The sequence below is a fragment of the Zeus faber genome (genome assembly GCF_960531495.2).
Source record: "Zeus faber genome assembly, chromosome: 3".
Taxonomy (NCBI): domain Eukaryota; kingdom Metazoa; phylum Chordata; class Actinopteri; order Zeiformes; family Zeidae; genus Zeus; species Zeus faber.
Genome location: NC_137190.1, coordinates 19,106,375 through 19,121,410, shown reverse-complemented (window position 1 = coordinate 19,121,410; position 15,036 = coordinate 19,106,375). Strand labels below are relative to the sequence as shown.

The 15,036-nt window shown below is 42.7% G+C and overlaps 1 protein-coding gene across 1 annotated transcript; it reads left to right on the top strand.

Annotated features, from left to right (window-relative positions):
- Positions 1-619: 619 nt before the first annotated feature.
- Positions 620-13,980, top strand: LOC307228048 (SAFB-like transcription modulator). Its single transcript, XM_079997545.1, has 19 exons — positions 620-890; positions 1,561-1,648; positions 1,746-1,801; positions 3,409-3,436; positions 4,387-4,966; positions 5,583-5,626; positions 5,787-5,896; positions 6,034-6,183; positions 6,298-6,398; positions 6,483-6,628; positions 6,767-6,867; positions 6,974-7,110; positions 8,665-8,839; positions 9,943-10,067; positions 10,279-10,443; positions 10,664-10,978; positions 11,657-11,792; positions 12,673-12,830; positions 13,381-13,980. The coding sequence occupies exons 1-19, from the start codon at positions 765-767 to the stop codon at positions 13,487-13,489; spliced, it is 2,850 nt and encodes a 949-aa protein (XP_079853671.1). The 5' UTR covers positions 620-764; the 3' UTR covers positions 13,490-13,980.
- Positions 13,981-15,036: the final 1,056 nt, after the last annotated feature.

The window sequence follows — 15,036 nt, the reverse complement described above, 5'->3', positions numbered from 1 at the left end:
AAAAAATCATGATAAATATATATATAATTCGCAGACCTTGTTTTCTGGGTCTCTGCTCCTCTTTCACCGCCAAACTGAACAGAACCAGAACAGCACTGAAGTGAACTGAGGTGAACAGAACCAGAACTGAACTGAACAGAACCAGAAGTGATGTGAACACAACTAGAACAGAAGTGAACGGAACCAGAACTGAACTGAACAGAACCAGCACTGAAGTGAACACGACTAGAACAGAAGTGAACAGAACCAGAAGTGAAGTGAAGTGAACTGAACCAGGACTGAACAGAACAGAACCAGCACTTAAGTGAACACAACTGGAACAGAACTGAAGAGAACTAGAACTGAAGAGAACCAGAAGTGAACAGAACCAGAAGTGACGTGAACAGAACCAGAAGTGAACAGAACCAGAAGTGAAGTGAACTGAACCAGGACTGAACAGAACAGAACCAGCACTGAAGTGAACACAACTAGAACAGAACTGAAGAGAACCAGAAGTGAAGTGAACAGAAGTGACGTGAACAGAAGCAGAAGTGAACAGAACCAGAAGTGAACTGAAGAGAACCAGAAGTGAAGTGAACAGAACCAGAAGTGAACTGGAGAGAACCAGAAGTGAAGTGAACAGAAGTGACGTGAACAGAACCAGAAGTGAACAGAAGCAGATTGCGTTGGAAAACGAGTCACGTTCAGCACCGGAAGTACGGCGGCGGGAAAGCGGCGCATGCGCCCGTCACGTGCATGTGAAATAAACACTTGCGTGAGCTGAAATGGCGGCGGCTGCGGAGGCAAAGAAAATTACAGATTTACGCGTAATTGACCTCAAGTCTGAGCTCAAAAGAAGGAACATGGACACGTCTGGCGTGAAGAGTGTGTTAATCGCCAGGCTCAAGCAGGTATATCCCAGCTTTACACTTCAGCATGGCGGAACCGAGCCACTCGGAGCTAACGCTAATCGCGTAGCAGCTAGCTAACTGGAAACGGAGCAACCTGGTGCAAAGCGGCGCTTGTGTAACTTGTTGTAGTGAATAGTTTTGGTTCCGCGCTCCTTCAACCCCCTGCTGGTTCTGCTCTTGATTTGCGTGTCGGTAACCGTCTGCTATCCCTGCGTGGTTTAAGGGTAGCGCTTCGCACGGGGATGGAAAGCTCGCCCGTGTCGATGTCGAGGAAAGGGAGGCTCGTTGTCACCATTTTGGCTTTATTTCCAAAAGAGAGAGTCCATCCCCTGGTCAGCTAGAGCCACATGCACATAAATATACAGGTATTTTAGCTGAAATATACGCGATATAACCGAGACTTCCAAGATTTATATTTTTGCCAAATATTTCTTTCCGTCTTATATTTTTACTTTGTATGTATACGCTCTAATTTGGATTAATAGGTTGTTTTTATTTCACGATCTTACGTTTTAAGTGGAATTCGTGAGGTCTCACCGCGGTGTTTGGGAAACGCTGCTTTATGCGTCATTAAGATAACCAATAAGATAACCCTCCCTGTATGACAAGGTCCCTCACGTTGAGTGTCACAAACGAAAGTTTTTTTTTTTTTGTTTGTTTGTTTTTTAAGGTGGTGGAAGAGGAAGGTGGTGACCCAGACCATATTGAAATCCAACTTTCTCCCGATACACCTTCAAGGAAAAACGCTAAAACTAAAGGTGACGTTAAAATTGTGTTTTGATTAGTCATGGTCAAAGTCAAAGGTTGTTCGTTCTTTTCTGTTGTTTGACAGTGGGTTCATGTTTTATTTCAAAGGGAAAAAAATGGACTCAGACACTGATAACACTGTGGAAGAATACTCCTGTGCTAAGGTGAGCGGTCTCGTTCATATCTAAACCAGAGAGCCATGTAATTTCATGTGGTTCCTGTTGATTTCTCGCACTCTGGAGGCTTTATGTCATTACTGATTACACAGCAGTACAGAAATCATGTATCCTATATTTTTGTTTATTATTTAAACTCAAAACTTTCAGTGCTTAAGTTGTGTCGGCACTCAGTTATCAGCAAGTGCCCACGAGTGAGTACTCTGGTATCGCTATATCAGAATCAGAAGTACTTTAATAATCCCAGGGGGAAATTACTTAAATCTATCTAATACTCTCTCTCTTTCTTAACTGCAAACTGAAAGAAATGCAATACAATGCTGGATGTCATATACAAAACCTTTTCCAAAAAAAAACCTGGTGAGATTTAATCTTACTTCGACCAATCGCGATTCCTGACATGAGGTGGCTTGTTGGTCTATTTTTTTTGTTTTGTTTTTAATGACACAGGAATTACTGCAGTACCTGTAAAGTGAAAATAAAATTGTGTTCTTTTGTCACACCACAGAGAAATGTTACGAATCATCCCGCCAAATTTGAATGATTAAAGAAATCACCAAGTATATGAAATTAGGTTTCAAAATTGTGAAAAAGCACAGTCCCTTCTGCTCTGAGACACTGGGGGCATGTCTGCTGAAGACGCTGAAACCACACCCAATCGCGTTAACTGTGTAATAATTTTTTGTTTGCATTGGATTAACTTTCATGTTTAAATGTTCTGCTGAACCCTGTTCTGTGTCTAGTTGCTCGCTTCACAGCGTCGCTGTCTTGCTAAGGGACTCCCCGCTCTCTGGTGCCCCCTGCTGGCTCCCCCGCAGGCCATGGCATGACCATGGCTCCGTGGCCTGCTAGCTAGCATGCAGCTAATTCTTACATAACCAAACGCTGCGCGGTCAAACCAACACGATTCTTAATTGTTCCGGGGGGGCATCGCTGTGCTATATCGCAGGTGTAATGCCGGGGTGGACGGAGGCACCCACGGATTTGGCCAAGACTGGGCATGAGTTCATGGTCTTCCTGAAGACTCCTTTGACTCAGGGTGTTTATTCCCATTAAAGCATTCTATCCCAAACTCCAGGATTTTGGCTTAGCTTATTTCCCCACTGATGCTCCGTTTCCGATGGTCTGACCTGGTGTTTATATAGTGTTAGGGGGAGGGACCATGCTGAGTATGACCGCTCTACGTCATCGAGTCATGATTTAGCCCCGCCCCAAAAAAAATCCAGACCACAAAAATGGTGAGAAATTGTTGAACGGTATAACTCCACAATTCAGTACTACATCATTGAGTCCTTTCACATGTGTTCAGTAATTACATTCTAACAGGTACAATATGTTTAGAAAAAAATCACAGAATTCACTTTACAGCGATATTAAAATCTACTTTCTCCTTGTAGAAAGGTTTATCAAATCCCCTTCATAACGCATAGTTCAACTAGTCTAACATTTATGCTGCCCACCCCTATATTCCTATAGTTTTAGCACAGCATTTAGTAAAATAAAATATTTTTGCCATATGACTTATATCAGTCTGGCAGTCAGACACTAATAAGCTCTTCAGTCAAATCATGTCATCTTAATATTTTCTTTTTCAGGACAAAGAAGATGACGAATCAGAAAAAGGTATGTTCGGGATCACAGCAAGGGATATTGGTTGCAGTTTTCCTTGCAGGTTGCCCTTTAGTATGAAGCCAATTATATTCCCTCTTCTCTGTAGAATGCGTGTTTGCATCTGCTGTCTTTGTCATCTAGGCCACAAAACAAGAAATGTCACAAAGAACACATCGTTTTCACCTGCATGTTCATGGAAACTTTGAATTGTGGGTGTCTGCTCCATTCAGTGTTCCAAAGAACTTTCTGCAAAACTTATGTGGTGAGATTTTGAGGCCGAGGATAATTTGAAGCTCAACAACAGGCACTGGTTGACTGCCGAGGGAACCTGCTATGCTACATCATCATAATGCTCGTTCACTGCATAAACCATGTGACCTGTACGCCATGGAATTCAACAAAAGCACAACTAATGGACTTGGAGAGGACATGCCTTTGACAGATTTATATTTTGATCGGGCAAGACGCTGCTATGTGGATTTGATGATCAGTTTTTGGTTTTTTACTTTTGCGAACTCTGAAATCTGCTGGCTAAGGCAGACATTGGTGATTGTATTACATGAAGACGAGCTGTAGAAGATTTCCAATTTGATGATCTGCAATATCATAAGACTGTCCAGAAGGCGGGGTGTATTTTTCTTTGTGGAAGAACTGGCCGTCGGAGTGATGACATTTGACCCCTCATGCAAAGGTTGTTTCTCCCTGAAGAATTTTCAGACCTTTTTTGAGAAGTCATCAGAACTGCAAACTCATCTATATGCATTTTGACCTAACTCGGGCGGTAGCAAGAAAGAAGAACAGCTGCACTGGCAGATGTGTGTTTTGCTTCTTGTGGTGTCTACACCCTTGATGACCACTAATACTCAATTTTCTTTCTGTTAAACTTTCTAGGTCAAGTTACGTACAACATATCATTGTTAAAAGTTGTGTTTTGCCATGTTTATCCTCATTAAATCCCTCAGATGTAACTAGAACAGATGATGGTATTGACGATGATTCAAAGCCTGCAACCTGTGAGGACAGCCTGGCTGTGTCTGAGGCAGAGACCCTGGCTGAGGCTGAACAGGAGTCAGACCCTGTGATGGTGGTTGAGGTGGATTCAGAGTCCGAGCCCGAGGTGGATGCTGAACCCGAAGCCGATGGGGAGCCCGACGTAGCAGAGATGGATGCTGAAGCCATGGATGCCTCTAAAGACGCTGAGGACGATCACCTATCAGTCTCAATCCCGAATGACGATGCCATCACACTAGATGTCGATGGCGATGATCTCCTGGAAACAGGTAAACATGTGAAACTCCTAGATGCAGACACTGAGAAGGGCTCTGACGACCCAGAGGCCTCTGCTGCAACCGGCACCGATGATGACGAGAAGGTTGAAGAGACAGAGGGCCATAGAGATGGTAAGAAGGACGATGGACCCAAGGTTGAGCCAACGAAGAGGGAGAGCAGAGAGGCCTTGAAGAAAGCCGAAACGGGAGACAAGGAGAAGGATTCTGGGAAGAAAGGCCCCTCCTCTACTGGGGCGTCAGGTCAAGCAAAGAGGTTTGTCTTTATGTCAGTTCTTTGATACTACTACTACCAAGTTCCAGCTCACTAAGAACGCAGCATTGTGGGTAGCCTCAAGATTTTTTTTATTTTGTTTTCATTTTTTTCCGTAAGGGAAACGTTCACTGATGTACCTCATCCTGGCATTTACTACTATAATGTATTCCTTGAAGTTGAGTAGAATGTGGCATTTACCAGGAGAGGAAAAACCCACCTGTTACTTTTCATCTTTCCAGCACTTTTAATGCCTTTTCCAGTTCCTACACAAGGCATTGTAAAAGCGCATTAGTCCCTGTGATGTCAGATTTTTTTTTTCTTTTTTTTTTTCCCGAAACGATTCGCAGTGAAGTTGCTCACACTTCTGAAGATATCATTGGTCGAGGGAATTAATTGGCTGCAGCCCGATCCATCTCACCAGTGGAAAAGCAGTGAAAGAAGCCTTACAGAGATTTGTCCAAAACCACGCCTTGCCTATGGGGGATATTTGTTTTTCCTGAAAAATACTAAATGTGGTGGTCTATTCCATAAAATGTCTTTACAAATAAGTTTACCATGAGGTTTTCAATTACTGGTACTCATTTTTTTTCTCCATTGTTGTAAATTTACTTTATAGCTCTTCAAGAGATGGAGATGGAAAACTTGCAAAGGATGAAAATGGTAAAGAATGTGATAAGATAAAAATGTTTCAACTAATTTAAAAAGAATTCCAAAAATTGTCGGTTCTGAGAATTGGAGGTGTCTTTATATGCATTTTACAAGATGTATATATTGAGAATTGATTGCATAATGTTTAATAAAAAAAAAAAAAAAAAAACAGGCGGTACCGGCAGCACCACCAACGGCTCTTCTCGCAACATATGGGTGAGCGGGCTTTCATCCAACACCAAAGCAGCTGCTCTGAAGAACCTGTTTGGAAAATATGGCAAGGTAGAGCAGAGCTTAGGATTTACCATCCACCTATCGCATGCCTCACTGCTGGCATTCAAGTCTAAAATGAATGGGAATGTTGTGAATTTGTAAGGACCTGGCAAGATTAATTGCATCAACTGCTTTCTTACAAACAGGTTTTCAGTGCCAAAGTGGTTACAAATGCTCGCAGTCCTGGATCGAAGTGTTATGGCTTGGTGACAATGTCCTCCAGTGCAGATGTGGCCCGTTGCATTTCCCACTTGGATAGGACAGACCTCCATGGACAACAGATATATGTTGAAAGGGTACGTATTGTTAGCCATATTTATCTCCAGAGTTCTTGTTTGCTGCCATCTTGCTACCTGAGTTTTATTGGTTTATTTCAAAATTGTGACAGATTCCTGGTGTGTTCCTTTTAGGTCAAAAGTGATCCGTGCAAGAAGGAACCATCGAAGAATGAAACAGAGAACAAATCAAGTTCAAGCAAATGCACCACCACAGGAATAAAAACAAATAACAAGTGGGTTAGAGGAAAAACTGCTAAATTTCCCATTGCTGTCAGTTGAAAAGATAAATGACGTGTACCTGTTTCTTACTCTCGAAGAACCTCGCCTTTTTCCAAAAACAACGATAAGAAGTCAGACAAACCTTCAGAAAAAGACAATGATTTGTCTAAAAGTGGAGTTTCAGAGGCCAGTCCATCCAGCTCAGGCCAAGATTCCACCAAGAAAGATGATAAAAAGCACACTCGTAAGTTTCATTGTTTGTGTCAATGCAGTAAATGTTGACAAAGTTAGCTGAGGATAGAAATGCAAGAACTTTCTCTTCCTGATATGTTTGTATCTCTATATTCATTTTTTTATTTTTATTTTTTTTGTTTGTTTGAAGGAACCAAGAGCCCTGGGTCGATGGTGGCAAACTATCCCAAAGGAGATCCCAACTTCAACAAAAGGCGACCACCTTTCCGAAGGGGAGGATATTTTGACAAAGTAATTTGCATCAGGGCCTCTTATCTATATATTTTTAAAATTGATTATAATTGGGGGTAAAAATAACTTTGACATGGTGGTTGTGAGCATTTCTTCTGTCTTACAGTTTCAGAACAACTTCATGAGAGAAAGACGCCCTTTCCCAAACAACTATAACAAAGAAGGCAACATGGAGATCCTGCCCTTTGAGAAGATGAAGGAGCAGAAGATGCATGAACGGCTTCGAGCCGCAGAGTTACGCAGGTAGCCTGCTCTTCCAACCTACTACTCTAGGCAAAGAGATCAACCTTAACACTACGAGAAAGAATCAAAAAAAAATTGGTGTCTCTTAAAGTTTCTTTTGCATAGGAAAAACATGTGCCAACTGCCAGAGCTGAATAATTGATTAATCATTGGGGATCGTACGCAAGCTGTATAGCTCTCTTCATGGAAGTTCTAATTTTAAGCAAAGTCCAGGTGCTGCCCCTGTCCCTTAATGGTGTAAATGAAGGCTGCGTGATATTGAAAGAAAATATGTGATGTTTGATAAATCCATCCATCCATTCTAATGGTGCTTAACCCAGTCCGGGTCATGGAGACGGCAGGGCGACCCAGACGCCTCTTTTCTCTAGCAGCTTCTTACAGATTTTCCTGGGCGTTCCCATGCCAGCTGAGAGAGAATCCCTCCCAACGGCCCCTGGGTCTGCCCTTATCAGATGTCTGAAACACCTCAGCTGGCTCCTTTCAATGCAAAGGAGCAGTGGTACAACTCTGAAATCCTTCCAGATCACCATGCTGCTCACCCTAAAAGGTTGAGCCCTGCCACTGTGCAGAGGAACCTTATTTGAGCCGACACCTTATTCTTTCAGTCACTATCCAAAGCTCATGACCACAGGTGAGGGTTGGAAAGAAGATTGAGTTGTAAATTTAGAACATTGCTTTCTGACATGGCACTCTCTTGACCACGGCAGTCTGGTACTGTATCTGGAGCCCCATACAACCCCAAAAATTCCTAAACTCCTCCATTTGGGTCAGCAACTCTCTCCCCACCCAGCGGGAACAAGCCACCGGTTTCTGGGAGCGAACCATGGTCTCAGATTTGCAGTTGCCGACTCTCATCCACACCGGGTCACACTCTGTCGCAAACTGCTCAAATGTGTGCTGCAGATTGATGTCTTAAGAAGTGAAGAGTACATCATCATCTGCAAAAAGCAGAGATGCCACCCTGAGACCATTTTGAATACACTCTGGTGCCTTCACCTTGATATCATGTCATCCAAAATACACAAACGGAAAAGAAATCAATGGCTTTTCTTGCTGGAGCCCAACGCCCCCAGTGAACGGACAGAAGATACTCCTCCCATGGCCAGAATGTAATAAATAGACTAAGGGAGAGACCCACACACACAGTTCTTTCTCGGAGATGAGTTGATGGGTCAGGAGGTTTCTGTCAACAGACGTGTCTCAGGAGATGCACACACACTGGTGCGGAGTTGGGTCCTATGTGCAGAGGCAACGAGAACAGTTAAGAGGAGGGCGGTCATGCAATGGTACATGATTGAAGTCGCCATCAAAAGCCAAGAGGAAGGTCCTAGTAAAAGGCACCCTACTCAAGACACTGAAACCCTGTTGGGAAAAGGAAAGAAGACAGTTTGGTAGTTTTCAGCAGCAGAAAGCCAAAGGAATATAGATAATTGGTTGCGGTAATGCACCATGTCATTGTTTGGTAACGACTATAAAAGTCAAGAAGAAAATAAGTGTCAAAACTGTTGCCTTTTAAACTGATATATTTGAGATCGGCATATCCTTTTCTTTTAGACGGCGTGAAATTGCAGAAGGTGAAAGGCAAGAAAACATGCGTCTGATGCAGGAGCGTGAAGAAAGGCAGAACCTGTTCATGGAACGCCAACGGCTCGATATGGAAAGACAAAAACTTGAAAGGGAGCGCTTGCAAAGGGAGAAGCTTGAAAGAGAGAGAATCCGTATTGAACAGGTACAGTTGACAACATTTCAATTACCAGACATCCTCAAATTGCACTCCTGGAATCACATCGCCGAAAGCAGCCCACCTCAGAATGAGTATCTGCACCAGTTAAAATCTTAATCAGGTTTAGGTGTTGAGGAAGAAATAATATTGTGTTAATGCTGTAGTCTAGCGATTTTTTTTTTCTATATATATATATTTTTTAAAGGGGCCTGTTGTGCGACTTGTCTTTGTCAATATAGTCCCAAAAACACGTTTTTTGAAGTTTATTTGCTGAAAATACCACTCAGATTATGCATTCAACCATTGTGACATGCCTCTAAACCCGGACTGTTCCAAAACGGGCTGTTTCAGTGTGTAGCTTTTATTATGAATGAGAAGCCAAGCCCCTAGTTCTGAGCAAATAGGGTTTAAGCACAATTTTTGGGTTCTGTGAGCCAGTGGGTTTGAGCTTTTCTCCAGGCTGTTGTATTTACTCTGTAAACTTTCACAGATTTCAGCTTATCAGTATTCTAAAATCTGTTTCTGAACAAATGTGAAGCGAGAAATAAGCAATCCAGTGTCTGAATCTTATTAGATCTACAAGGCCTCATTTAAAAGTTAGTTCAGACTCTGGGTGCCGTGCTCCAGGCTTGTGGGAGACACGGATGCTGCACCTTGACTCGCACACAGTGATTTTATTTTTTTCGTGTAAACGTCGGAAATAAACAATAAAAACACACTTTTTATCGGTTTTGTATTGAGAAACACATCTGATGGTGCAGATGATGACCATATAAAGAATTCCGGGACAAGCTGACATCAGCCCGTGCAGAGAGTAGGAAAAAACCTTTAAAAAACCGAGCGGTCACAAGCCGGAGCGCGTGGGTGCGTGCAAAAAATTAAGGAAAAAGCATAATAGGTCCCCTTTAAATGGCAAATGGACTGGGTTGATGTGTCCTTTTAATAGCCCCTTAGGCCAACCAGCTCATTGGGGAGCAGTTGGAATAGCTTAGCATGTCTAAATTGTCAGGGTAGTGTAGAGTAGCACTCAGCTTTTGGATGTAAAGTTCTCACTGCGTAATCGTGTGTAACGATTCCAAGGGAATTGACTCTGCAAATTGTAATCTCAGGAAATGCGCAAGGAGGCCGAACTACTCATCAGAGAGCGTGAGCAACTGCGAAGGCAACAAGAGCAGCTCCGTTACGAGCAAGAGAAAAGAAACAACCTGAAAAGAGGCCGTGACGTGGAACACAGGTACATGAACACACCATTCCAAGGGTATCTATACCATCATTCGTTAGTGTTTTACTAATACCAGTGCTATTTTTCATTCACATTTCTTGTCATTTTCTTGAATAAAATTACAAGGGGAATAAGAACAAAAAATATAACCTAATGTCATTTTATGTCAAGTTTTATTCATGAGGAGAATTCTCACATGAATTTCTCAATGTGTCTGCCAAAGAGATGATTCCTACTGGAACAAGAAAGTGTTTTCTGGATCTGAGGCTCGTCTTGGCCAAGGCACTGACTACAACCGCCAGCAGAACAGTTTCTCTAACTTCAACGCCCGAGACAGGGGCGGTCGCTTCCCTGAGGCTGCTGCTGAACAAACAAGCCTCTTTGACAGGTACAAGTATGTGAAGTAGGCGGTTGTACGCTGTGATTTTTCTTCACGCACGATGCTTACATTTTTATATTCCTTCGACAGGAAAGTAAAGTTCAGTTTGTCAATGAGAATGAACCAACGCTGACCTTGTGCTTAATTATTGTTTTCCCAGGATTACAGTGAAAATAGTCAAACTAAAATGACATTTGTCTCTTATTATTTTCTCTGTGCCGCGCTCCAGACGCAACCGTTTTGACGGTGAGCCAGAAGCCAAGAAGACTCGCCCTGCTCCGCACAGAGAGGCCTCGGGGTTCGAGCGCTACCCTAAGAACTTTACCACAGTTCGCAGAGCTGAAGCGCCCCCTGCTGCTCGGGCTGACCTCCGCGACACTGACCGCAGGGACAGAGATGAGAGACGCCCCATGCCCATGCCGGAGCGGCCTGACGGAGCCAGGGCGACCGTGCCTGGCATGTCACACAACCGCTCCCTCAGAGAAGGAGGCCACGGAGGATGGAAGAACGACAGCAGCATGGCCACTAGCAAGGCAGACATTCGGTATGGATATTCCTGAAGTGTTTTAGTGAAAACCAAAGGTCAATTGCTTTTTTTTTTTTTTTTTTTTTTTTTTTTTTTCTCTCCATTATTTTTCAAAGATTGTTTAAAGGATGGGGTTTTTTTTTTTCTTAAACGTCAATGCCTCATTAACGGTACATTGATGGTAGGTAGCACTTCCATGGTTCACCATTAGTAATATATTCAGAAAGGCAAAAATATTGACTTCAAAATCAATAACAAATGTTATGGTTGTAGGAAAGTTGTTGTTTTTTTCTTCTTTGGAGTAGGGTTTGTTCTAAATTAAAAAAAAAAAAAAAAAAACTATATGTAACAGCTTGCTTTGTTGAAAATAAAAAAGGGAGGGGGGCATATTTCAATACTGTGAAAATATCGTGTATGGTTTTATGGAATTGTCAGTATTATCGAATATCGGCCCCAGCCTAACAAGCACGTTCTTCTGTGTGCTATGGTTAAGAGTCCAGGCGGAGTCAAGCGTGTACTACACTCAATCATAAATAGTTTCTCAGAAGCTGACGTCAGAGTCGACAAATGGATTCGTCGATGCTCACGCCCATCCCTCGTTTAAACACAGATTGTATTTAGGACACCAAAGTTTAGAAAACAAAGCCTGTACCAGTAAGAGATAATTTCCTAAATTGTTTTCCTTACGTCAAACAGGGGAGCCATGCGTATGCGCCCAGAGCGGCTAGGCAGAGATGGCCCCGGCCCCGCCCTCAGAGGAGGGAGCTCAGCCAGCCGGGGGAGGAGCAATTACAACGAACGAAATGTTGGACGACCTTTGATGGGAGAACAGGTCAGCAAACCTCGTCACACAAATGGCCGCATGCATGATGTTCACTTTACAGCAGGTCCAAGTCATCGCCCAAGACGCTCTCTCATGAACAATCACTGCAGTGATCACAACTTGAGGTAGTGTTGCTAGTGTCAGACACGCGTCAGATCAACGTCTGTATAAAGAGTCATTACTTTTATTTACTTTCTACCGAGAGTATGCTCCTTGTGAAGCGCGCTTCAGTCCCAAACAACTGTCATTAGTGTTTGGATAAATGAGTTTCCACTGTATAGTGATTCCAAACACTTTTTTTTTTCTCTCTCTCATTTTAAACTGGGTTGAAGTCCCCGCGCTATCTCGGCAGTTAATGAATGGCCAGGATGTCTAAATGCATAGCCAGAGGCACCGTCACACCTCCCTGGAAACCAAATAACTGGCTAAGATAAAGCTTTGACGGACCCTCCGTCACAGATCGTGACACTCTACCTTCAGGTTGAAGAGTTAGTTCTGTGCCTTGTGGAAAGCTCGGTGCCAACATAGCTATGAGCTTAGAAGACGAACTGAATACCACACTTGAAGTTCCTGTATGGGGGGGGGGGGTACAATTATTCTATTCTAAATTACATTACATTGCATTTATCAGACGCTTTTATCCAAAGCGACTTCCAATTATTCAAACACCGACGAACGCAGCCATCAGGAGCAATTAGGGGTTAAGTGTCTTGCTCAAGGACACTACAGCATGCTAGCAGGAGGAGCCTGGGATCGAACCAGCAACCTTTAGATTACTATTAGACTATTATAAATGCACGTGTGAGCAGAGAGCTGCAGCAGTTCCTTAGAATGCAAAAGTTTTTGTATTCACTCCCACTTTCCTGCGTTCTTGTCGATGTCCGTGCAGGTGTTTGGCTCTGGCCGCCAGGTGGTTGTGGAGCGTCAAAGCAGAGATCAGGGCCTGAGGAAGGACTGGCACGGTGGAGCAGGCTCCCAGCGAGGAGGCTTCTCGGACAGCCGCAGGATGGGAGACAATCGGGGCAGCATGATGTCTCCTCCCTCGAGGTATTGGCACAAGGATGTATAGTAAAGGCGGAGGTATACTTAAAGTATCACTTTTATAAAAAAAAATTTAACCAAAAGACGTGTTTAGAACAAGAGAAAAAACAAGCACTATGGGTTATTTTCGGTTTTGTCTTTTTCTCACTCTGAGGGCTCCCTGGCAGGGGACGGACCTCCACCTTCTTTTGCGGGTCCACCTCCTCTCGCTGTCGCATTCCTGTTTCTTTCACCGCTGCCGTCTTGCGGATTTTTATTTTTCTCTTTCCTGCAACTCTCTCTGGAAATAGGTGCCACAGAATCACTCTGTGGCACCTATTAGCATGGAATGACACATAAAGTAAACAGTTCGTTATTGAGTATTCTGACAGCCGGGTTCTGGGACATGTTCGCCGGCGGTTCTTGTGTCGCGTGTTCTTAGATTTTATATATATATATATATATATATATATATATATATATATATATATTTTTTTTTTTTTAAGTATGCCTCCGCCTTAAGAGTTCTTTTATGACAGAAGTACATTTTCTAAGCCTGAACTTTTGTGTTCCTCAGCCATTCCTCGTCTGGTATGAACAGAATTGTACAGATCACAAACTCCATTTCCAGCGGAAGCAGCGTTGGAGGATTCAAGTCCTTTAAAGGAGCGCCGCGGCGGTTCTAGCCGCAGCCGTCCTTCACTTCGCTTTTTAATATTTACTGTTTTAAAGTGGAAAATTTCTTCACCACGAGTTTGATATGTTTCAAATGTTTTATTGTTGTGAGTTCCACGGTGACCCATGCATTTAGGATTGACACAAGTTTAGGAAGCTGCTGCAGCCTTAGTTCCTTGTAAGTTTTTTCTCGTGATGTCAGTTTCCTGATTATTTTAGAGTGTTAAGTTATTTCATTTGATCTTCACAATGTCAACCTCAACTCTGTTTTCTCTGGTCATTTGTTGGTTCTAAATGCTTACGGTATGTTGTACTTGGTATTAAAGAGTACCGAATTATACTTTGTAAATGTGTAGACGGATTCCTCTGGAGGTTGGATTCGAAGCACAAATACTCTGGCATCTCTTCATGGGTGTGGAATTTTGGTCTAGTTCAAAAGTTAAATTCCATATTTAAGCTGACCTGCAGCTCTATTCTATGCAATAAACCTGAGGCCCGTGGCTCAAACTCTGCTTTGCCCTACTGAACTGTGTTTTGAGCTGGTCTATGCCCTCTCCGGCTAGAGTCATGATCCTCGCGTGTCTCGCACACTACATACAAGTGTTGAGTTATGTTACAAACCCGAAATGACCGCTGCCCCCAGGATTTGAGTGGTGTTTACCGCTTCAGGGTATCTACTCTGTACAAATGGTGACATGGTTGCATTTATGAAGAACGAACCGTCTTCCTAAAGTTTAAAGGCTATGACATGCCTGCAATGTCTCACCCGCCACCCACACACAAGCGATTACCATGCAATACTTGAAAATGAAACACGTGGGCAGCCGAGGGCATGGGCAGCGGAGCGTGACAAAAAGCCTCTGGCCCTCGAGCTTGAATATGTTACCCATGTTATATATAAAAAATATGTTTAAAAAAAAAAAAAAAAAAAATTGAAACCTGTGAAGGGTTTAATGCATTCATTGGAACATTTTTGATAAGATAGGCCACAGCACAGTCTGCTATCCAGAAAGACCCTCTCATTCATATTTTAAACTTGACTTTTTTTAATAAAGCAGGAACTACAGTAAATTAACAGCTTCGACACCTCAAACCTGATAGAAAATGCAGTTTCATGGATATGCAAATTCCACGTGTCAACTGTAAGGCAGTGGGTCATCCCTTACAAAGCTTGAACAAGGGACACAACTTCCCCCATACCGCTCTTTTCACTGGCCAAGAGTTAAATTTAGAATTGAATTGTTTTTTAAATTGCTACAGATTTGCACCCCATATTCTTATGGAAACCATATGTCATAGGGTATATTCAAGGTCACTTATTTTTTGGGGGTTTTCTTAATATAAAACTAATCAAAATACAAGAAAGGTTGATGGAAAGGACACACCTAACTCCATTAAGGTTTATTCTGTATTTAATAAAGGTTGTCTTGCATTTTGGGATTAATCTTACCATAAACCATGACAGAGAGTACAGATTTAAGCTTTTATTGTCCTGGAAGTTCTATTCAGGTTGAATGTCCATCGTCTATAAGGCAATTTGTTTATATATATATTATAT

Coding starts and splice junctions, on each gene's coding strand:
- LOC307228048 (XM_079997545.1), top strand. CDS start 765: ATGGCGGCGGCTGCGGAGGCAAAGAAAATTACAGATTTACGCGTAATT. Junction 891..1,560: donor TAATCGCCAGGCTCAAGCAG/GTATATCCCAGC, acceptor TTGTTTTTTAAG/GTGGTGGAAGAGGAAGGTGG. Junction 5,897..6,033: donor TGTTTGGAAAATATGGCAAG/GTAGAGCAGAGC, acceptor TCTTACAAACAG/GTTTTCAGTGCCAAAGTGGT.